This window comes from Poeciliopsis prolifica, unplaced genomic scaffold, assembly GCF_027474105.1.
Source record: "Poeciliopsis prolifica strain line A6 unplaced genomic scaffold, Auburn_PproV2 SCAFFOLD062, whole genome shotgun sequence".
Lineage (NCBI taxonomy): Eukaryota > Metazoa > Chordata > Actinopteri > Cyprinodontiformes > Poeciliidae > Poeciliopsis > Poeciliopsis prolifica.
The window spans coordinates 464,026-486,311 of NW_026562437.1; the positions used below are offsets into that span (position 1 = coordinate 464,026).

The following is a 22,286-nucleotide window of genomic DNA, read 5'->3' on the forward strand; positions in this document are numbered from 1 at the left end:
GTGACGTGTTGGGAAACGGGTCCAGGTTCGCACCACGTCGGTGTAGCCCTCCGGCATGCCGATCCACTGTCCGCCCGGTAACCGCATCTGGTTCTCAAACGCCTCCTCTGTGAAGGTCATGTGACCGGCATCCACATCAAACAGCAGCCTGCAGGGAACAACACTGCATCATCTGCCCAAAAGGGTTATTTATCTGTAAGTTTTATGTCAAACATTTCAACTTAATTGGCACTACATTCCAAAATAGTTGGATTTTTAAGTTGAGCTAGACAAAAAAATCTAAACTACAGTGAAAACCCCAAATTATTTAGGGTTTTTCAACTGAAATACCAAATTATTTTGGGAAAAACCCAAAATAACTTTATCTGTTAATTTTATCTGTTTCATACTTTGTTTAATTTTTAGGTGCAAAATTCAAAAAGGTCAAAGTGTTGTGATGTGATGGTGTTTACATCAATTGAGTATTAAAAACTCAACAGAAGATACTGTTGCATCCAAAAAAAACGCATCCAATTATTGCTGAACAAAAACTGACTCTGGTGTTTTCTCGCTAGTTTTCTTTAACTTTGATAACCTTTGTAGTGTGAAGAACAAAATGAAAATAAAAGAAAAGAATTTGAACTGTGAGACTCCAGTCTTGGACTCACGTCCTCTCGGGGCTGATGAACCAGTCTCCTGCCCAGGTCCATCCGGGTGAGGGCTTGAAGCTCTCTTTGGGCAGCTTCACTCTCCCTGTGACGTCGCTGAACTTCGGGTAGGTCAGACCCGTCGTTCCCCAGCTTCCCACCAGAGCCAGCCGGGTCTGGTTCTCGTACTGCGAATGAGCCAAGACAGTTTCCATGGAGATTTCAGTCCCTTCGCCATTTTTAATGGAGTGAAGCAGAACACCTGAGTGAAGTTCGCTCCACCGCCTTCTTCAAATCTAACAAAATGGGTGGCAAACATTTGTGCAGAAAAATGTTTTGATTGTGACAGTATCACTTTAAAAATGTTGATAAAAACGTTTCCAGAGATCATCATTAATATCATGAAAGCAAAAGCAGCACAAACAAAAGCTGCTGCTGCACAAACTTAGCTAAGTTGTTTTCACCAAATTTGATTTCTTCTGTAAATGTGAGCAGGAAATTACCTTTGGAAACTTTTTTATTAACATATTTGAAATGATAGCAGCACAAATTAATTCTTTTGCAGCACAAACGTCAAACAAGCAATTGACAAATTTTATCTTAGATGTGTGTAACGTGGTGCTATTTGCTGACCTTTTGATCTTTATACTTTCATCAATATCTTTGACAAAAACAACACAAACAGAAAAAAATAGCTGCACAAACGTAGCATAAATCCAGCTGGGTTGATTGACACCAAATTTGTTTCTCTCAGGAAGTGAGAACTTTTGATCAAAACTATCTGAAGACATAAAATTCTGGTTGAATTAAAGTGAAACACAAAGAAACAAGGAATGACTGGATGGAGCCATTTTCTCCTCCATCCAGGGTAAAAAGAACCGGTTCTGTTTCTCTTCTCGTCTCTCACCGTCTCAGCGAACACGGACAGTTTTCCTTCAGCAAACTGGTTGAAGTGTTTGGCGTCAGCAGCGAGTCCGAACCACACCTTCGCTCTCAAATGACCAGGAAGTTTGGCTTCTCCGCCGCTGCCCTGCGGGTACTGAAACACACCAGGTCATTCACAAAAAGCAGGGTGATCAATCTGTGGTACACGGGCCACTTCTGGTCCATGGAATTAAAGTAATGTGGCCTATCAATTGTTCTGGAGATTAAGAAAGTGTGTGCAGGTGTGTGTGTAAGCACCTTGAGAAAGATGCTTTGCAGCTGTCCGCAGTGTTTCCCACAGTACTGCTGGGAGAAAAGGACTGTGTGCGCTGGGATGCGGTGATACGCAACCCGGCGGTCACCCTGCAGCATCCAGATAACAATGTCTGGCAGGCTGTTCTGAGGCTGAGACACAAAACTCGGGGTCAGGTTTTCACCTTTAACCTTTCAAATAGGTCAACGACCTTCTGATTAGCTGGATCTCACCTCCTCAGCGATCGTCCTCAGTCGGTTGGCCCAGTCCTCTGCCTGCTCCAGCACCGAAGAAAGCTCGGTTTCTGGTCCATGTTTCAGGGCCAGCGCCGCCGCCATGATCTGCTGCAGGTGGAGGCTGCGGATGTGCCTGAGCGAGCGATCGAGAGGAGTGGCGCACTGCCACTGGTCGAGAGCGGGCAGCTCCTCGCTATGAAACAAATATTAGAAACGTCTGCTCTGGATTATCTACCATTAGGGTCATAGTAGATTGAAAAACAAAAAAATAGGAATACATTTGTGTTCAAAAAATCTCTGAAATTGTAAGGCAAAAACAAGGAAAGTTTTGTTTCAAAAGTCTAAATTTTGCAACAAAACCCCCAAGAATTTTTTTGTGTAATTTCAGAACATTTCTGGAAATTTTCTAGTTTGAAAATTTTCTGGGAAAATTTGCTAGAAAAGCTTCAAAATTGTGAGATTAATCTCATAAATTTACTTTGGAAAACTTGTAAATTGATATTCTATTTATTTACTTTTTGAAATTATAATAAAGCAATAAGAAACTTTAATATTTGACTCCAGATGAAGTGTATTTCAGTTAGAGCCACGCCCCAATCTGCCCCTTGGCTCTGCCCACTTTTGGAGAAAATTCAGTGTAAAAAAAAATAGAAGAAATGTTACAATTTAGCTTTTTAAAAAAGATTTTCACCAGTATTTAAAAAAAAATGTACAAACCATTTTATTGCGTTTTTGATCAAATGTTAAATAAATTATTATGTTCTACCTGCAGGTGTAAATTTAGGTATGATGCCAATTAGATCCACACGGCACTGCAGGAATGAAATAGACTGTTTTTAGCTCTAGTGGCTTTTTATGTAACAGTAAATGGACAGAAAATCAGAAGGATAAAGACGTGAAAGAAACGGAATGAGACTGAGAATTGAACCGACGACCTCCTCGTCTTCTATTCAGGATTTAAACATACAGTGAAACGATCCATTCTTTACCTGCAGTCTGCGATTAGATGATCCAGCAGCTCTACAACTCGCAGCTCTACATCCTCCATGTCGCGCCCTGCCTTGACCTCCAGCTGCACCTGCTGCAGGTTTGTCTCCTGGGCATGAAAATTGATTGTTTTGGTGTTTACATGAATCTCGTTAGGAGGCTAATGTACAGAAGCAGCAGCACAAACCAGTCTGTCGATGATGGCGAGCAGCATGTTGAGAGCCTCAATCCTCGGTCGAATGTCTTCCCACTCTGACGACAGAACTACCACCGGCTTGATGTTTCCCCAGGGGAGGTAATAGTAGTGGCAACCTAAAACAGAGGAGAAAACACAAGTTTTCAAAAGTTTTATCTGGTTTCATAGTGAAGCATTAAGCTCTTTTAAGAGTTATGGTTGAGTTTTAGCTTTTTGAACCAGAAGAAAACTGCTGATTTAATTGTAACTTGTGTGTTTGTGTTATAATTACAGCTCTTAAAGTGAAGCTATTCCTCAAATAAACTTGTTTCCCACTAATAAACTGTCTAACTTTCTTCATAAGGCTATCTTTATGTTTCTGTGCAATTTTTGACTATTTGACACTATTTTGGCTAAAACTGTCTCCATGCTGACGTTGAACGATGGCTGCTCCAGTTTAAGTCTCCTATTGTTTACATTACAGCGTTTCGTTGCTAAACTAGTTGCTTTTTGTTGAAAAGTCACTACAGGAGCCTGAAAAGTTTCTAAATATTGTGACAAAATGGATAAATTAGCAACAGCAATTGAGTATCGCTTTTCTCCTCTGTTCATCTCTATTTGGCCACGCCCCTTATGTATCTTGGCCCCACCCCTTTTTGTTTGGGGGCGGAGTTTTGCCTTTACATAATTTCACAAAATCCAGTTCAATCAATAAATTATTTTTGCTGATACATGAATTGTGTGGCTCTTTAGTAGTGGAGAACCTCAGGGCTCTGTTCTTGATTTACATTTTTCCTATAGGAAATGTGAAAAAAAACTTTGCCTTTTGCTAGATAGATCCTACATTACTAACAACCCAACTTACCGTCAAACACGGCCCTGCTGAACTGTGTGGTGGAGGCCAGAGGGAGGCAGGTGTAGTCGAACTTGTTGCCATAGTTACCGATGCTGACCTCAAACTGGATGGCGTCGTCGACGTCTTGCAGGAGCGTGGCTGAGTAAAACGCCACAAACAGAGAAAACTTCCTCTTTCTGAGGAACTTCTGTAAGGCAAAGAGAGAAAAGATGGCCTCCATGCGTCTCCGTTTAGCGTTTCCTTGAGGTGGAGTTCGTCTCTCACCTCCACCACCAGCAGGTCGTCTGACGGGACGTCTTCCGCTCGGTGCTCCGGCTTCTCCGTCAGCTTGGTGCTCAGTTCAAGTAAAACTCTGCCGCGGTACGCCACACCTTCACCCTGATGGACCAGAGAAACACGACTTTACCCAGAGGAGACCCAAGGGATGTCTGACATCCAACGATCTGTCCATCTGTTCATCCGTCCATCTGTCCATCCATCCGTCCGTCCGTCCGTCCATCCGTCCGTCCGTCCATCCATCCATCCAATTCATAAAATATTATTAGTTTACATTCATTCTAAACCAAAATTAAATCCAATCTCTTCAACAGACCAATGCACCTGAAGGTTCGATAACTATGTGGCAACAATCTGGTGTCTTTTAGGAACTGAGTGAACACTCATGCATGAATGGATGAAGTCTTACTTTTCCCAGGTTTAGAGCTTCGTGAGGGTCGTTAAAGGCGGTGAACTCTCTGGGACTCCCGTACAGATTGACAAAACACGGCCCAAACGTGGGCAGGAAACCAAGGCTGTCGTCCACTGCAATCACACAAGATACATAAAAAACTTTATTAACTTATTAAAACTTATTAACTCGTCAAAGAGAAAAACTATTGCACACATTAAAAAAACTAAACATAACTGCTCTACTGATGGAAACAGATTGTGTTTTTTTCTTTATTACACATAAATTAATTTTCCATCAAGCGGATTTGCTGAGTGGGTTCTGGTAAAAGGAAAGTGTTGTAGGAAGGTAGACGTACTGCCAGAGTGGACGGTCCGAGGAGACAAGTCATCTGAATGCGTAGAGAGGAAGGATGGTTAAGAGTCAAAGAAATTCAAAATGAAAGAATGGAAACAAAGGTTTCTGAACGCAACTCAAACCCAAACCCAAGCAGTCAAGCCAAAGTTGTTAGTTCTCTGTTTTTGCAGAAGTTGATGTGAAATTGTTCATGTTTTCTTCAACAGATGCATCGAAAACACGGTCAAAGCAAAACTCAGGCAAGCTGTGTTTATCTGGAATAAAATGAGCTTCGAAGAAGGAGTGATGTGTATATTTATCACAAAAACATCAAGGTTGTCTTCATGCAAAGTCAGCAGCAAAGGACCCATGCTGTGTTACGTTGACAAACCAACACTTCATCCAACGGTGGAAGAAACTGTCCAAGAAATAACATTTCTCAAAGCGCAAATTAATAAACTTATTTTTAAAGGTTTCATTGAAACAATGACCAAAGTAACCAGATCCGTAATAAAAATTCAAATGATTGATGATGAACACAGTCAGAAAAATATAGAAATTTGACTCACATAAAAGCAAAAAGAAAGGAAAAAATATCTTTAATATTTTTAATAATTCTGTTTGGAAAAAAGTCAAAAACAAAACCATCATTGGTGCTTTCAAATCCAGTCTAGATTTGCCCGATGAGGTTCCGTTCAGGTCAGACTAACTTTTTCACCTGATAGTCCAGGAGATTTCGTTGGATTGGAGATGAAAATTTTTACATTTGTTACATTTTCAGCTGCACTGCATCAAACCAGCAAAAACCTGTTTGTCCTCCTCTGTACCAATAATCACAGAACGAAACGACATGAAAACAGCAGAAGAAACCAAAAATGGGAGTGAAGTCAGATTTTAGCGGTTGTATGATTTCTCTTTTGTCTTCCATAAAAAAACACGAGTCATTTCTCCCACTAGCGTGTTTCTTTGTGTTGTATTTACCCAGAATGCCCAGTACAGTAGTCTACTTCCTGTTTTTCGGACCACACCACTACTTCCTTCGAACTACACCACTCACTTCAACCGGACTGAGGTTTGCAGGCGCACAGTTTAGATTTTTGGTCCGCATCAGAGTTCGATTCATACGTTCCAGACAAACAAACTGGAGTTTGATTAAAGTAGACTAAACAGGGCTGGTGTGAATGCACCCTGAAACTAGTTTAGACAAGCGACTTACCGTCGATCTCTCCCCCAGGGGCCGAGATCTTAGACATGCAGAGGTGGGTGGTACCGATCACATCGTTATGACTGGCTCTGTCCCTGAAATGGGAAAAAGAAGCACCCAGAGCTGCTAAATAATATTCTTAAAGCCAAATCTATCAATCTACTGTCTTTGGAAACTGAAACCTTTGATCAGATTAACCACTCAGTTTAATTACAAGACAATTACACAAAGTGGTGAGTTAATCTGCTGTTCAGCAGTGTTTCCTAACTGGACCAAAGCAAAAGCTGCTTCATTACTAGAGACTAAATAAAATATATTACAACTCTTCAGCTTATATCAAGGGACTTTGTCGATTAATTGAAATACTTTTTGTTTTGTTTTTGAAGTTATGTTTTGAATTTTGTTTTTCACCAATCACCATATAGATCAGTGATGTCACCACACCCAAAGCGGCCATCTTGCTTTACAGCTTCTAATTATTTGGACTTTAAATTCAGATGAACTCAAAGAAAAGATGTTTAAAATAAAAGCAAATTTGTGAAAATATTTGTAATCTTTCTAAGAAAAGGAAGCAAGGAAAAAAACATTAAATTGATTTTCAAAATCCATTTGAAACCTTTGATTGTTCCGATGAGAAACAGAAACACGTCCCTGAAAATGGCTGTGGTTCCTATAATACAGTTTGTTTGATAATGTTGGTTCATTGAACCATGAAATTGGTCAGATTTAGTCAGATGAAATATACTGATTCACCAGTCCACAATTCGAATCCTCATCTTCTCACACATTGAGGGAAACTGTAAAAAATAAAAATAAAAAATCCCAATTAATCTGTGTTTGATGTTCCATGGCAAACCAGTCTCTGTTTGTCTTACTCTGATTGGCATTGCCAGGCTTTGGTTCCACTGAGGATTGGCGTTTTTCTCCAAAATCTTGGTGCAGACCTGAAAGATTATAGCAACGGATTTCAGATGGTTTGTTTTTGACTGAAATACTGAAAGGTTTATATTACTGAAGGTAAAAGTCACCGTCTTTCCAGCAAAGTGGATCTCCACCAACGGATCCACCAAGTTCTTTCTGTTGGTGTCAAAGCCGAGGATCTGCCTCATCCCATCCATGAAGGCGTCGTCCACTAGCCAAACACGGCAGAGCGTTCTCAGTTTGAGTTTATAAGAAGCTAAAGAAAGGATAGAAACTTTACGAAGGCTCACTCTGAGGTAAATCTTCAGCTCTGAAGACCCTGAGCATGAAGACGGCGCCTCTCAGGGAGAGGCCGGCCGGTCTCAGCAGGTTTCCTTCGATGTCCTCTTTCTCCTCAACACACTCCCGTTTATCAGCCTGGAAACCAACAAGGAAGTTAAGCTCAGTCGGGTTCGTTCACTACATCAGCACCAGACGAACCACACTTTAAATATTAGCACATTCACTAATATGCTCAAAGTCAGCAGGCTGGATAGAAAAATGTTACAAAATTACGTAACTATCTGCTGCTTTCATGCTCGTGAGAACCGAACAAATCGGTAACAATATATATTGTGAAGGACATCAATCAATAATACATCTGATAAATTTATTTCTAGGTCTTGGAAAGTTGAAAAGAAGCACATTACGGAGATCCTCTTATTTTAAATATTTTCCACATCCACAGCCAGGCCTCTTGCTCACCGGTGGTTCATCTCCAGCTGCCAGGACAAACAGGCTGACTTTCAGGTAACCTCTGACCCCGGCACACAGGTCGTCAGGGTCACACAGCAGAAGCCATTTCCTCAAAAAGCAATGTCCTGAAGGGAGGGGAAATCAAAATTACCTGCCAATAAAACGGCAGAAAGTATAAAAACTAACAAAAACGCTCTTACTGTGTTCATTGTAGACAGTGCCGACGTCCAACTGAAGTGAAACAAAATAGATTTTAGATTTAAATCGTTGTGACTTGTTATTGTACATAATTACAAAAAGGTGTAGTGAAACATATTTAAGTACAAAGCATGATTTATTTGGAGAGAAGAAGTCTTTTATTTTGAAGGTAACAGGATGTGGTTTTGTCTTTTGTCACTGTCTTGTATTTTCGGTTTCTAGGATATGAACAGTCGCTGCCGTTGTTTGTTCAATAAAAACTGAACACAAAATGTTCAGTTTTGTGTTCTGAGCCTCCGATTCGATCGCAGAAGCTTTCAGAATGAAATTAAAACTGAATCTGGTTCTGAGATGAACGATTTACCTTGAATTCACCGATTACAGCATCAGTTCTTAGTGAGCGAGAATCACACACCTGCGGAGGGAAATACCTGATCAAATCTGCTTCTTCTTTTCTTTTTTGTCCAAATCACTGAATAACAGAAAACTGAAGCTTGTAAGGAATTAAATAAACACGTTGCCAACATATTTGCCTCGAGACGTGATTCAGAATCTGAATTCAGGCTTACAGTGATGAAGATGGGTTCGTCAAACAGCTCTGAAGGCGTCTCATAAAAGTTCAGGAAGAACGTCTGCAGATGGAAATGGATAAATGTTTGAGTTTGACAAGAAATAAACACAAAGACTTTTGCAGTAAGACGGTGGTGTCCAAAATAGGCCTTTTTCTCCCAAATTAAAAATGCAAAAATAATATCATTGTGAATGTTTTATCCTTTTTCTGCACTACTAAACATTAAAGAATTTATATTTTAATTTGGGAAATATGTTTATATGATTTTTGCCTAATTTTTACAGTTGGGATGATTATATTCTACTTTGTTTTCTATGAAATGTTTTTTATTTGACTTCCAATAACAAAAATAAGACTTTTCCTCTAAAACCTAGAAGCTGTGCTTAATTAATGGATGATGTTTGTTTCTGGGTAAAAAGTCACTGGATGTTTGTGGCATTCTAGGAAATAAAATAAAAGCAACAATTCTTTGTGTTGCGTTTAACATTTTCAGGTTAAAAATATAAAACTTGCTGTGGAAATCTCAACCTAATTACATAAAGTGTGAATATTGGCTCCGTATGCCCCAGAACAGAGCTGGGTGGTAACTACTTACATTTAAGTAACTTTTTTAAAACCTGTACTCTTAGGAGTATTTTTACAAGGCTATACTTTTTATTCTTACTTTATTTATTTAAAAATATTTATTTATAAATAATATACATTTATATATTTATTTATAAATGTATTTCTTCTCTTACTTTAGTAAAATTTCTGGATTTTCTGCCCATTGAATTAAAAACAAACATGTTTTAACCAGACTCAGACACACACCTGCAGTTTCTGTTCAAGTTTTATACATTTTCTATTGAGAAAAACTGATTTGGAAACATTTTCTTTCACCTGATTTTTGTTTGTTTGTTTGTTTTTATGAATAATTGTCATTTTGGCCCCTTAACTTTATATTTTGGTGCGTCTGTTTTGTAATTTTGAAGCATTAAATGAATGATAATTTGATCAGTTTTTACTCTTATTTGAATAACTTCTTGGGCGGCTGCTTTTTACTTTTACTAAATTCAAACATGTTGAAGTGTTTTTAGATACTCTGCCCTCCTCTCACTTTGGACACCCCTTGCTTACCTCATCGAAGACCGGGTTGTTTCCCTTTCTGATGCGGGTTCTCTTAGTCTGCCCGGCGACTGCCACCTTCACTACGGGTTTGATGTTGACTCCAGGTAACTGTCGAGCTTCGATGACCCGAACGCGAACCTGAGCAGAAACGGTTTGTTGAGCGACAATTGGTAAACAACGGCTTCCTTGCAACACTGAGTGGAACCGGTCTTCTTAAGCAAAGCTGCTGTCAAATGTTCCTGAATCAAAAATTTGCATTTGTATCAATATCTTTTTAAAACTATTAATTGGTCATTAAAGGTCAAACATCTCGTCCATATTTACTAAATCAAACACATTTTGAGTTAATCAACTGTGCAGCAAAAAGTATCGTTTGTGTATTTATTATTTTTAAGATTTTACTTGGAAAAAGCTTCCATTGTCTGTTTTTGTATGACAGTTTTAGGGCAATACTAAGAAAAAGTAAAATAAATAAAATTACAAGAATACTCATAAAATCACCAGAACAAAGTTAGTATGTTGTGAGAATGGAGCCGTACAGTCGAAATAAAGGAGAATAAATTAGTAATAGTTTGAAAACAGTCATAATATTTTGAGAAATAAAATTAGAAAAATAAAATAAGTCAAAATAATACAGGAATACAGTTGTAATAATGGGAGAATAGTCATAATATTTTGAAAATAAGGTTAAAATAATTTGAAAATAAAGCTGCAATAATACTTTTTAATATTAAGTATTTAATATTACAAAAATAAAAAGAATAAAATCAGAAAAAAATAGAAATAATATCAGAATAATCAGAATATTTTTGAAACTGCAGTTATAAATTTACGAGAATACATTTGTAATATTATCTTCTACTTAATTTTCTTAATATTAACTTTATTCTCTTAATATTTTTGTATTTGCTCCAACACTCAGTCATAGTTTTGAGTTTGTATTCCAGTTTTAACAGCAGTCAGTGACGTTACGTTTCATTCCTGTTTGGATCCCTTAAAGCTCCACCTGTATGTCTTGAGGTTTGTTGGCCAGCTGCTTGGGCTGACTGCTGGAGCCTCTCCTCCTCTTCCTCAGCCCTCCATGCGTGTTGTAGGCCGGCGGGGAGCGTTTGGGCGTCTGGTTGGTGGGCGACTCCCGGCCAGGAGGCCCCGGGGGGCCGACGATCACCAGGGACCGACTGTCGTCGACTCCCGGTTCCTCCGCAGGCTCCACCATGATCATACTCTCTGTGTCCTCCTCGCCCAGAGTATCCAGAGAGATCACTGGGTGGAAAACAGGCGGCCATGTTTCATTAGAAGAGAACCCAACTGTTGTCATCTGTGCGGTTATTGATGAGCTTTTACGCAGATCATGTTACTTGTAACTGTGTCCAGCTCTATGTTGGGGTTGCTGTGAGGAAGGGACTCCGGCTGTGAGGGAGGATGGAAAACTGGAGCCGATCCAGGAGGAGGGATGTAGGAGACCTGCAGGGTCAGCGTGGCCTGGTGGACGAAAAGCATTGTGGGTTGGCGCAGACTGTAGCTTCGTTTTCATCACAAATCTGTGAAAAATCTGTTATATGAACCCCCTGCAGCTTGATGTCACACCTCCATCTCTTTAATGGAGGGCCAAAAGCTGCTAGCTAACAACGACTAGCATTGGTTTTAGCCGTTACGCACTAAATCTTACATGTGAAATAAAAAATAAATTAGTGCTTTGCTGCTAATTGTCAACACTGCAACAACTAGGTAAGGTCAGAAAAAAGTTTGATTAAGAAAAAACAAATGGTGATGGAGAGGGAAGTTATGCTAACTTGACTTTGAAAACCTTGGCGTGGAGCTGTGATGTGGGATTTGTTCTATTTTGGTTCAGTTAATAAAAAAGTAAAAATGCGACCTGAACACCAATATAACAGGTTATCAGTCGAGCAGGCGTTTAAATTAGCTGTGTTAGCAATAATAAACATCAAGCTTAAAACTATAAAGCTGTAACGGACTGAACGTTCCGCTCTTTGTGTGGGAAAAAAGTGTCTTTGAGTTATTCTTTAATGTTTTTTCTCTGTTATTTTTCCTTTTGCTCTGGCGCACTGCACTAAATTAATAATACCAACATCTCCAGATTTCATTTAGTTAACAGAATTGTGTGGCAGGTAAAACAATTGTCTTATTTAGCTTAGCTTAATTTATGTTTAATATTTTAGCTGCATGTAGATTAGCTTAAATTAAATTTATTAAATTTATAAATTTATAAAATAAATATTAATAAATTAAATTAAAATTTATTGTTTCTCAGGTGTTTCTGGACCAGTGATACCGGGGTGTAAGAGTTGTATCGGTCGACCGGCTCACCCCGGTGTTGTTCCTCTTTGTGTCCAGCAGGGAGACGGTGAAGGTGGCAGCAAAGTTGGGAGAGTTGAGGACGTCTCTGAGACCGAGCCGACATTCACCCAGAAACCTGATCACATCAGTGAAGGCAAACATTCACATGGACTTTTCATTCTAAATAATCCCATTCAGTAAACCCAGATTGCACACAATGACATGGTTTTACTCCTATTTGTAAACAGTGCATCCATACAAACTTGCCAGAGAACTCAACATATTTTTACTCAAGTAAGAGCAGAAATACTTCATAATGAAATTATTCAAGTAAAAACAAAAAGTACTCATATAAGTAAATATTTTCTAAAAATTTCCTCAAGTGAATTTAAATATAACTACCCAACTCTTGCTACTGGAGACAAAGCAGAAGTGCAGCTGATAGAAATGTTTAATACCACAGCTTTACTCGTTGCAAAGTCACATCATCAAACAAAAATTGTAAGATTGATACTGTGGTTTCAAATTCCCTGGTGACATTTTAGTTTTTGTATTTTTGTTTTTTCTCAAATTATAATTTTTTGCACGTTGTTCATTTAGAGAAAAAAAACGCATAAATTAGTTTTGATATTTTAATGTTTCTACTTGTCTTGTTAATGTGTTATTAACATATTTTGCAGACGCCTATAAACTTTAAGTTCTTTTCAGGGTTTTAACAAGATAATTTAACAGAAAATACACAAATACACCTAAGTGTCAGTAGTTTGATGTATCAACATTGAAAAGTAAAAAGTAGGAATATTGGAAATACTGGCCTGTATTTATCTGTCTTGGATCAATACCAAAATATTCTCCTCTACAAATAATAACTGGAGCTAAAACTGATCAAACAACTTGCTGACTTATTGCTAGTGTGCAAATATAAACTCTTCGTGAAAGCTAACAGCGAGACATTTTAATTTTTGTACCTGTTTCTTCCCATTTTCTCATGATCTTTGACCACACAGTGAATTTCTGCTCCAGAGTCCAAAGGAATCCCCTTTAGGTCCCATTCGAATCCCTAACAGAGAGAACATAACATCATAAAAGCATTAAAATGTTTTTTCACCATGGAGAAATAAAAAAAAAAATAGAATAATTAACTCTTATCATCACTTAGATCTGGTTAAAATTATTCCAATGTGCTTTTTGCATGGGTTTTATGGTGCTGCTGGACTTTAGCTGATTGTGTAAATATTTTATTTTAAAGTCTGTATTTACTGGAAGATTCATTAGCTTTGACTTATTCTACAGATTTCTGGTGGATATAAATAAGCTTGTATGAGAAAATAACAATTTTTCCATTTTGATTATCAATCAGACCAACATGTGTTAAATTACTCTTAAAACCTGAAACTCCAACAAACAATATATTTATTCAGTAATACAAATTAATTGTATCATTAAAGGTAATATATATATACATACTAATATGTCAAAATATTGTAAGAATATTCTGACATATTAGAAAGTAAAGTTTCCCATAAAGTTTGATAATTGAGTTAGATAACCCTAACCCTCACCCTAACCCTAACTCACCTCGTTCCAGACCGGGTTGGGGTTGTTCTTAATGACCTTTGTCTTCTTCTTTGACCCTGAAGCAGAAAGAAGAAATGTTGGATAAGTAGCATATCACATTGGCAGATTATAACTGACACTGCAACATGATTTCGTTTTTGATCCAGTAAAATAAGAATATAATGTAAAAGCTTCCAGTGAAAATTCAATCAATAAATGTTGTATTAGATAAATGAATCGTTTTGAATGAATAAAACTGAAAAATAGCTGAACTCTTGTTATGCAATGACGTTTCAGCATAAGCTACATCTTCATCAAACCAGCAACAGAAAAACATCAACTTAAAGATGCTGTTGTCACAATTTCTACATTATGACGTCACCAGGTGACTCTGAACAGATAAATGTGTGGATTTGCCTAAACTTTCTCCAGATGAACAGAAACAAAGCTAAAGTTTTATTTTTGAACTTCAACTATACCACAGCAAGAAACTGGAGATCAGGTCTAAAATCTGGACTCTTCAGAGTTACATAAAGATGGCTACGAAGTCGGCCTTCTATCGCCTGGAGAACATTTCCTGGATAAGAGGTGTAATGTCTCAGAATGATGTACGGAAATTCATTTATTTTTAGTCGCATCAATTACTGCAACAGTGTCTTCACGAATCTGATTTAAAAAATCGATCAGATCCAAAACGCTGCTGCTGGAGTTCTGACTATAACCAGGAAGTTATAAAACATCACCCAGTTCTGAATCCTTCCACCGGCTCCCTGAAGCTCAGAGAATGGACTTTGAAATCACTGAATGGTTCAGCACCACAATACATTAAGGATCTATTGTTGTCATAACATTCCAGAACCTCAAAGGTCTTCTGGTTCTGGTTCTGCTCTGCATTGCCAGAACCAAACATGCAGAGGCAGCATTCAGCTTCTATGCAGCTTCTATGTTTTGCTGTTTTCCAGAAAACTGCAAAACAGCCGAAACACTGAGTTCCTTAAAATATAGGCTAAAAACCCAGCTGATGAGAGCTGATTTTGAAACATCATAAATGAAACATTAATCAATTTATTTGATGTTTATTGATGATTTTTATTGACTAAGTGTAATGTTGTATAAATAAACTCGACTTTGTCATGTTTTTAATGCAAACATGTTCCTACTTAATGTTCTTAAGGTTTGCATTGTCTTCCGCTCTTTCTTGCTTTATTGATCTCTGAAACCAAAACCAAATCCGTCCCAACTCTGATTTCAAAGCTTGTTTTTTTGAATCGGTTCTCAAATAACAACCACCAACAAACAATGTCCGTATGTGTGTGTTATCTTTCTGTCACTTCCTGCAACATGAAGTCCTGAGCTCTGATTTCCTGCCCTGTCAGGCAGAAAGTCAGACGGGACAATGAACAGCCAGAATAGGTTATCAACCTCAGAGGAGCCCTAAACATTAAATTTAGTTCATCGTATTGGTACAGGGGTCATCCCAGGGCAAACTACAAACACACACCGGGAAGTGAACCATCGCCGGTTATTGATGAAGACCTTTATCATTATTTTTGTTCAGTTTCAGTGGATGAAAGGAACAAATCCAGATGATTCAACCAGACAGAAGGAAATAAAAACAATGCTCATTGTGTCGTTCATGATGCAACTGGACACAATCGAAGAAACCGTCCCAAAGTTCAAGGACTGTAATCCGACATGAGCTGCGTTTCCATTAAACAAAGAAAAATCAGAGAAGTGGAATTAAAAAATATGTTTCCTTTTTCAATTAAATGTTTAAATTAATAATTTTGGGGGTAAAAAGTGTGTTAGTGAAATCACACACTATGATTGTTTCTTGCCTTAAATGCCTAATGAATATAATCAGGATCAAACCTAAATTTACACTAATGCAATGTTTAAAATTATCATCTCTGCAGAATTTAACACATGAATAATACACATTTCTCTGTAAAACTGGACATAAATTGAAGATTATGATATAACTGGTTAAAAACAACGTGACTTTTAGCAATCTTTGAGCATTTTTTTTGAGTGAGTGGTGTTATAGCCTTTCGTCCTAATGCTCAAAATGCAGGTTAATATGATTATGTTTTTTATTAAATGCAAACATTTGTGTGACTTTCATTATTTTATTTGCTCCAATAATAAACTAATTATTTTTTTTTTTAACAAAGGGTCATAAAAACCAAATATTTCTGGGGGGTTGAGGGTTTGATTATTTACTGAGAAAGAGTTGCTATGGTTGTAGTCCTACACTACAAATGCAAAAATTACTTTAGACTTAAATGAATGTTGTAACTTCTTTGTAAATTTAAAATTTTATTTGTCTGCAAAAATTGTTAATCTAAAACAATTGAAAACAAAATTATCCCTCTGAATCAATCAGCTGTGCTTGCAGGTCACTGGAACTGTAGAGAGGGGGCCACACAAAATCATTCAGAGGGCCACAGATGGCCCACGAGCCGCACGTTGGACACTCCCGATCTACATCAATTCCGAAAGTTGAAAACAAAAACGCACCATTCTCCACCTCTTGTAATGCACACCCTCAAAATCTTGTTTTCTTTCCTGTTTTTCCCACTTCTATCACCCAACACACACATGTTGGACACACACACAGCCAACATAGTGCAAACACACACACACACACACGTTGGACCCACACACGGGCAACAAAGTGCAAACACACACACATACATTGAGAAGCTCCTACGTAAGTGGGCCTCCGTTCTTAGAGGATATCTTAAAAAACATCTCCACCCTTCCACACACAGGTCGAGAGGTTGCGTTACTTTCAGTCCCTCGGGCTGGTATCTGAGTTTGGATCTGACAGGAAGTAACGCAGCATTAACTTCCCGGCTGGTTCAGCTTGGCACATTTTCTGTCATGGTCTGAGAATAGAACAGGGAGCCGAGTGAAGCCGGCCTGGGAAACCCAAGTTTAGATCTGCATGGTGTTTGTCTGTCAGCCAGCATGACTGTGTGTGCTATTTAAGGAGCAGGAGAAGCTGGCTCTTTTCTTATGGCACAATATGGCAGGAGCTGCAGTAGTTTTCATTTTTCCATCAAATTGCGCAAATTGGAATTAAATTTGCTCAATGGAAGCACGCCGATTTTTACTACGTTTTTGTGGATGTGACGCAATTCTTTGTTGATATTCCACTGCTGCCGTAAAAACACAACTTCGCGATTGCTGTGTTTCCTTTATGCAATGTAAATCACATGTAAATGAGTTTATTTACGCAATAAAAGAACAAATTTACCCCCGTACCACTTCCTGCTGCGGTCGGTCGTTGATCACGTGACTCCTTGTGTTGCAAAGGTTTCCAATCCAAACTTTATTTTCGTTACTGCGTTTACACAATTTGGTCAGTGTAAACGCAGGCGTGTTTTTTCAGCTGTATTAAATTTAGTGTTTTTTGCAAAACCACAAGTCATCACTTTTTTTCCATCACACAAGTCATGTGATCAATGATCGGATGTTACTACTGTTGGAAATGGCAAAGAAGACAACAGGAAGCATGTTTTTTCAAAGACTTATGTGAACAAACTTATTCCCCTGTGATTTGAATTCTTATTTAATAGATGAAAATGTGCGTTTTTTTTATTTTTCAAGATTAGCCAGGAAAATGTACACTTTGCAAAAACTCAAAAATTTTGAGCTTTTCCAAAATTGGCAACTTTCCATGGAGCAAATTTGCTTTCATAATTCCAATTTGCGGAGAAGTATGATTAATGGAAATTAAATTACACAGTCAGCAGATACAAGACAGCAGTCTCAGACTATAATCAGCACTGTTTCAAGTTTGGATGGATGAGAAAACTTATTGTTTCTCTGGAAATCCTTCACTCTGCACACAAACACAATCACTTGCTGTCAACCTCAATCACTTTTGCACCTGCAGACAAACAGATGCAGGAAAGAAGGAGGAAAAACAGTCCACATGACAACTTATAAATAGTTTCCATAAACCAAAGCCTTCTCTTCATGGAAACAATCTTCTACAGGAGGGAAAACCTTCAGGTTCCAGTACTGACAGCAGCACTCTTATCTGCCCCTTCCTATGTTTATATCCCAAATGGGATTTATTACCTTCATATGACGGATCTGCCTGCTTCTCCTCCCACTGTTTCCTTGCTGCTCTATTATAATTTCTATAAATGGACATGGTGTCTGTTTTCCAGAGTGAAGGAAATGTTCCCTGCTAGTCCTTCAATGGTTTAAAATACAAATATCTGGGGTTGTGACATTCATAACAAAGAACATGTCAGTGTAAAATGTAATAAGCTGTTTACCCTGTGACCTTTTGTACATTGTTTCCCAATAGTTTAAAAAGTTTGAGGTTGTTTGCCCACCTGATAGTCCTGTAGACTCGTTTGACTGGGGACCATTTTGCAACATCAGTTATATTTTCAGCTGGTGTGGTTCTCTTCCACAGATCAACTGAATTCTCTGTTGCTGCACCAAAAACCACTGAAGGAACAACACAGAAACATCTGAAGAAGACACTGGCAACTTCCTTCTGCGTTAAATTTAAACAAAAATGGAGTGTTGTCAGATTTTAGTGGTTGTAGGATTGCGCAACCACTAAAATGTAATAATTTCCAAACACAAGTCATTTCTCCAGTTAGTGTTAGATTTTGCATTTGTGTTGGTTGTATTATTTACCCAGAATGCCCTGCGTTGTAGTCTTCCTGCTTTTAGAGGGGACTCTGCGCCACGTGGCGTACAAACATGTATTCCAACTTCACCAGAGTTAACTTTTACCAAACCAGGATCTGGGTTTATAGGTGAACCAGAGTAAAAGTTTTGGTTCACATCAGTCTCATTATGCCTTCACACCTCCCCAAGTGAAGTGGAGTTGGATTAAAGCAGATTATACAGGACTGGTGTGAATGCACCCTTAAATAAACACACAAGCTTAGCGCTAGCAGGAGAAATGGTTTGTCTTTTTTTGCCAAACATCAGTGAGAAATCAATCACTAAAATCTGGCGTCGCTATATTTTTGTTTGCATTTTGTAAAGGAAGTTGGGCTCAGTGTCTTCTTCAGAGGTTTTTTATGTTGTTTCCTCCAGTGGTTCATTGTGTAGCGCCACCACAAGTGAGGAGGGTAAAAGGTTTTCAAAGGATTGGGTTGGTTTGGTGCAAACAAACCAAATCCTCAATCACTTTTGCGGTGTGGACGAAAACCACAGTAGCTGATAATGTAACAAATGTTGCAAATTTGGTTCCAAATCAAACCGAGTCATTGGGCTATCAGGTGTGAAAACACTGTTAGTGTGATAGACTAACACAAAGTGGTGCAGAACTGTGAAGTGGAAGAGAACAAGAAGTGTGAAAGTGTAAAGTGTGACATCGTGTTAGTATAAATTTAGCTGCTCTGTGAAAACCTCAGAGTACTGGGTACTCAGCCAGACAAGGAGCATAATTCAGAGGGAAAATGGAAACTAATTCACATGAAAAATGGATGAAAACATTTCTATTAGGTGGTATAAATCAAAGAATATCAATGGTTTAGAATGGCCTAGTCAAAGTACAGACCTAAATCCAATTGAGAATCTTTGGGAAAGACCTAAAATTAATATTTACATACAGTCTCTAATCAATTGAAGCTACATTGTGTCAAAATGTGTTAAGAAGCTTTACTTTCTAAAGTGCATTATCCAATCAGACTTCACTTATCAGGAAAAGGAAACATGCCACATCAATAACGCCACAGTTTTAGGTCAGTCACTGAAGTAGAAATTAATCTTTCTGGCTGAAGTGTTGTGTTTTGTTTTGTTTTGAATGTCCATTTTTCACTGGGCAGACTTTGTTTTACCAGTAAGATTAGATATAAGTTCTGGTTGCAGCAGGGAGGTAAATGTTTGATGGCACCAGGAAATTGTGTTTGGACAAAGGCAGGAAGTTAAGCGCAGAGTTCACCTCATTAAGGAGGCAAACACTGACTTATGGAAAGTACAAAAAAAGTTGGACAAACAAGATGATGGAGGGCAGGTAGAAGGTTGTTTACCTCTGTTATCCATTCAGTCATACGTTACATCTATTATGAATGCAAACTGAGGAATTAATCAAACCAAAACGGTTGGATGTAACATCCAAGACCCGGTTTTTGGTTCCAACACCTTGGTTTGCTTTGTGTTTAGACAACACTTTAGTTTCCAGATGTTACAGCTATACTCTAAAAATGGCTGTGACTGATGATAAAAACCAATGTGTGGGAGGTTAAGAGGCAAATTCGGCTCTTCTCTTTCTATTTGTTCGTGACAGTAGTGAAACTCTACCACCAGTGGATTCATCCCTTACCGTGCTGCGAAAAATACAAAAACGCTTTTCAAAAGCCGTCCCCATCAGACCAGCCTAAAATGAACCTTTATGTTTGCTGAGATTTCTCTAACCCTCCCATACAAAAACATTTTGCAACATCCAACTAACACTGTTTACGTTCCGTCAATTTGATTTCCTCCATTCAACTCAGCGAGACGAACTCCAACATTACTATTTATGCAATGAGGCAAAAGACAGAAGGCTAAAATGCTAGCTTAAGTTTTAAAATGTAGAAACAATTAAGTTGGTGTCAGAAACACTGCAAATGAAAAAGATTGAAGCTATTTAGCATATTAGCACTGATTTTGCTAATGCTTATATTTCTCCTCACTAGAATCAGATTAGCATCTTCGCTAAGCTAAGCAAGGCTAACATGTTAGCTTATCTTTGAAAGCGGCAGACAAATGTTAAATTCTCAAATGTATAAGAGAAAATCTATGGAGCTTAGCTCTATAAATAACAGATTTCCTTTTTGAACCATTTTATCAGGTAAATAAATTTGTGTCTACGCTAGGCTAAAGAAGACTAATGTCTGGACAACATGTTACTCAAATAGAAAAGCTTATAGTAATAAATAATAAATAAAAACGTTTAGTGATAATTAATCCTATTGCTAGCATAGAAATGCTTCCTTTATTCAATTTTATTTTATGAGGCAAATTAGCATCTTGATTGAGCCAAACTGGAGTGGATAGGAGAAACAACAATAACACATTTATAGTAATTATAGTTCAAGACATAGGCAGGTTAGCATACTTCTTAAAGTGTTTATATATATATATATATATATATATATATAAACATTTTCTTTTTAATTTATTTATTATATTATTTTTACACACCTCAAAAAATGGTAATTTTTCTAGAGAAATCCATGATTGAAATTCTTAACATTTGGGGTTAGTCCTGAGATTTGTATTCATTTTTTAAAAATATTATCCTGTATATGAATGAATACCTTCTAAAAACAGGAGTTTTCGGATGTTTTTGACGCATTTCGCCAAAGCCCCGGTGCTGTTCCCTTACCTCTGAACGTGACACTGGCCAGAGGGTCAGATCGCCTCAGGTTGTTCGCCCGCTGGAGAACGCAGCGCAACATGGCTACAGCAGAATCCAGCTGAAAAAAGTCCCTGGGATCTAACAGTTTAAGATCTGAATGAATGAGAAGTGACCGAGTTCAGGAGGTCGAAAGGATCCAGGGCGGAAGAAGCGATGGCTTACATAACGAGGCATCCACAATAACCAGCCTGGGATGGGAAATAAAGATCTTCTCGGCTTCTTCTGGAGAAAAATCTCCACCAGATGAAGTTGTTTAATGGTTGAAAAATGAAGCCGATTATCCACGGATTGCTCTCTCACTCTGTCTATTTCTCAGGCTGTCTTTTCCGGTTTCTTTCTCTCTCTGAATCTCTTGTGGAGAAAAACTGCAGTAAGCGAGCCTGTCAGGAACACACACCTCACATTCAAAGGAAATCTCAACATTTCCTGTTCTCTTTTCCTCTCTTATTGTTTCCTTTTCAGCCAAATATTTGCCAGAAAAATATCGATTTCTACTCCCTTCACTCAGTTCGTCTCTGTTGTTCTTTTGGTAAATGTTTAGGTCTGATTTTAATCTTATGTTTTCAGTAAAACAAAACAGCTAAAAATCTTGTTTTCAAAACTGCAACCTACAAATTACAACCTTTTTTAACCTCTGAAATGTGTTACGGCAATTGAGAAAACCTGCAGGTTTACTTGACATTTCAACAGACGCGTTGTCTGAAAATGAAAGAATAAAAATCAAGAAATACAAAATTGATTTAAGAGACAGTAACTGGTTTAGAAATGTAGCTACAAAAACAAAATGTTTTTGCTTTTATTAACTGTTTTAAACATTATTTAACTTCTCAGGTAAATTGTTTGACTCACCGTTATTTGAACATTTATTTCATTTTACTTTAAAAAAAAACAGTTTTAGGTTCACACCGGGGTAAATGCAAGCGCACAAAGTAAAATAGCGCCACCTACTGGTGGCAAACTGTGTCCACAATATTCCTTGTCTTTGGAGAGAAAGCGAAACTAAAATTCACAACTAAGTAATTTCTACAGCTTTAGTACAGTTGATGAATACTTTTTAATACTTAGTAGAGAATCTATAATCAAAATACTTTTTGATAAGTTTTTTTAGACAATTAAAACTAAATTTGGTCAAATAAAAACAATTCTTAGAGGCGATGCAATTAATTTCAAATTAATAATAATTACTTTAAGGCAAGCCTACATATTGACTGTGATTAAGAAATTATACTAATACTAAAATATTTA

The 22,286-nt window shown here is 37.8% G+C and overlaps 1 protein-coding gene across 11 annotated transcripts in view; it reads right to left on the reverse strand.

Annotated features, from left to right (window-relative positions):
* dysf (dysferlin, limb girdle muscular dystrophy 2B (autosomal recessive)) overlaps positions 1-22,286 on the reverse strand; it is a 79,660-nt gene that overhangs the window by 52,174 nt on the left and 5,200 nt on the right. For 6 of the 11 annotated variants that reach the window (XR_008608250.1, XM_055060813.1, XM_055060806.1 and 3 more), the window contains exons 2-27: positions 13,676-13,731; positions 13,066-13,157; positions 12,128-12,233; positions 11,158-11,281; positions 10,806-11,062; positions 9,809-9,937; positions 8,688-8,750; positions 8,483-8,533; positions 8,121-8,151; positions 7,930-8,045; positions 7,476-7,602; positions 7,293-7,396; positions 7,140-7,208; positions 7,018-7,061; positions 6,277-6,359; positions 5,083-5,115; positions 4,743-4,858; positions 4,322-4,435; positions 4,067-4,244; positions 3,214-3,338; positions 3,029-3,135; positions 2,037-2,232; positions 1,809-1,955; positions 1,534-1,665; positions 648-814; positions 34-148 (exon numbers count right to left, since the gene is read on the reverse strand). Coding sequence is in view for 10 of the 11 variants with exons in the window: in XM_055060806.1 (XP_054916781.1) it covers positions 34-148; positions 648-814; positions 1,534-1,665; positions 1,809-1,955; positions 2,037-2,232; positions 3,029-3,135; positions 3,214-3,338; positions 4,067-4,244; positions 4,322-4,435; positions 4,743-4,858; positions 5,083-5,115; positions 6,277-6,359; positions 7,018-7,061; positions 7,140-7,208; positions 7,293-7,396; positions 7,476-7,602; positions 7,930-8,045; positions 8,121-8,151; positions 8,483-8,533; positions 8,688-8,750; positions 9,809-9,937; positions 10,806-11,062; positions 11,158-11,281; positions 12,128-12,233; positions 13,066-13,157; positions 13,676-13,731 (2,882 nt within the window). In the remaining variant the exon portion in view is untranslated. Of the gene's footprint in view, positions 1-33; positions 149-647; positions 815-1,533; positions 1,666-1,808; positions 1,956-2,036; positions 2,233-3,028; positions 3,136-3,213; positions 3,339-4,066; positions 4,245-4,321; positions 4,436-4,742; positions 4,859-5,082; positions 5,116-6,276; positions 6,360-7,017; positions 7,062-7,139; positions 7,209-7,292; positions 7,397-7,475; positions 7,603-7,929; positions 8,046-8,120; positions 8,152-8,482; positions 8,534-8,687; positions 8,751-9,808; positions 9,938-10,805; positions 11,063-11,157; positions 11,282-12,127; positions 12,234-13,065; positions 13,158-13,675; positions 13,732-21,008; positions 21,359-22,286 lie in introns of those variants that run through there. The other 5 variants (XM_055060814.1, XM_055060815.1, XM_055060812.1 and 2 more) reach the window with 3 other exon arrangements.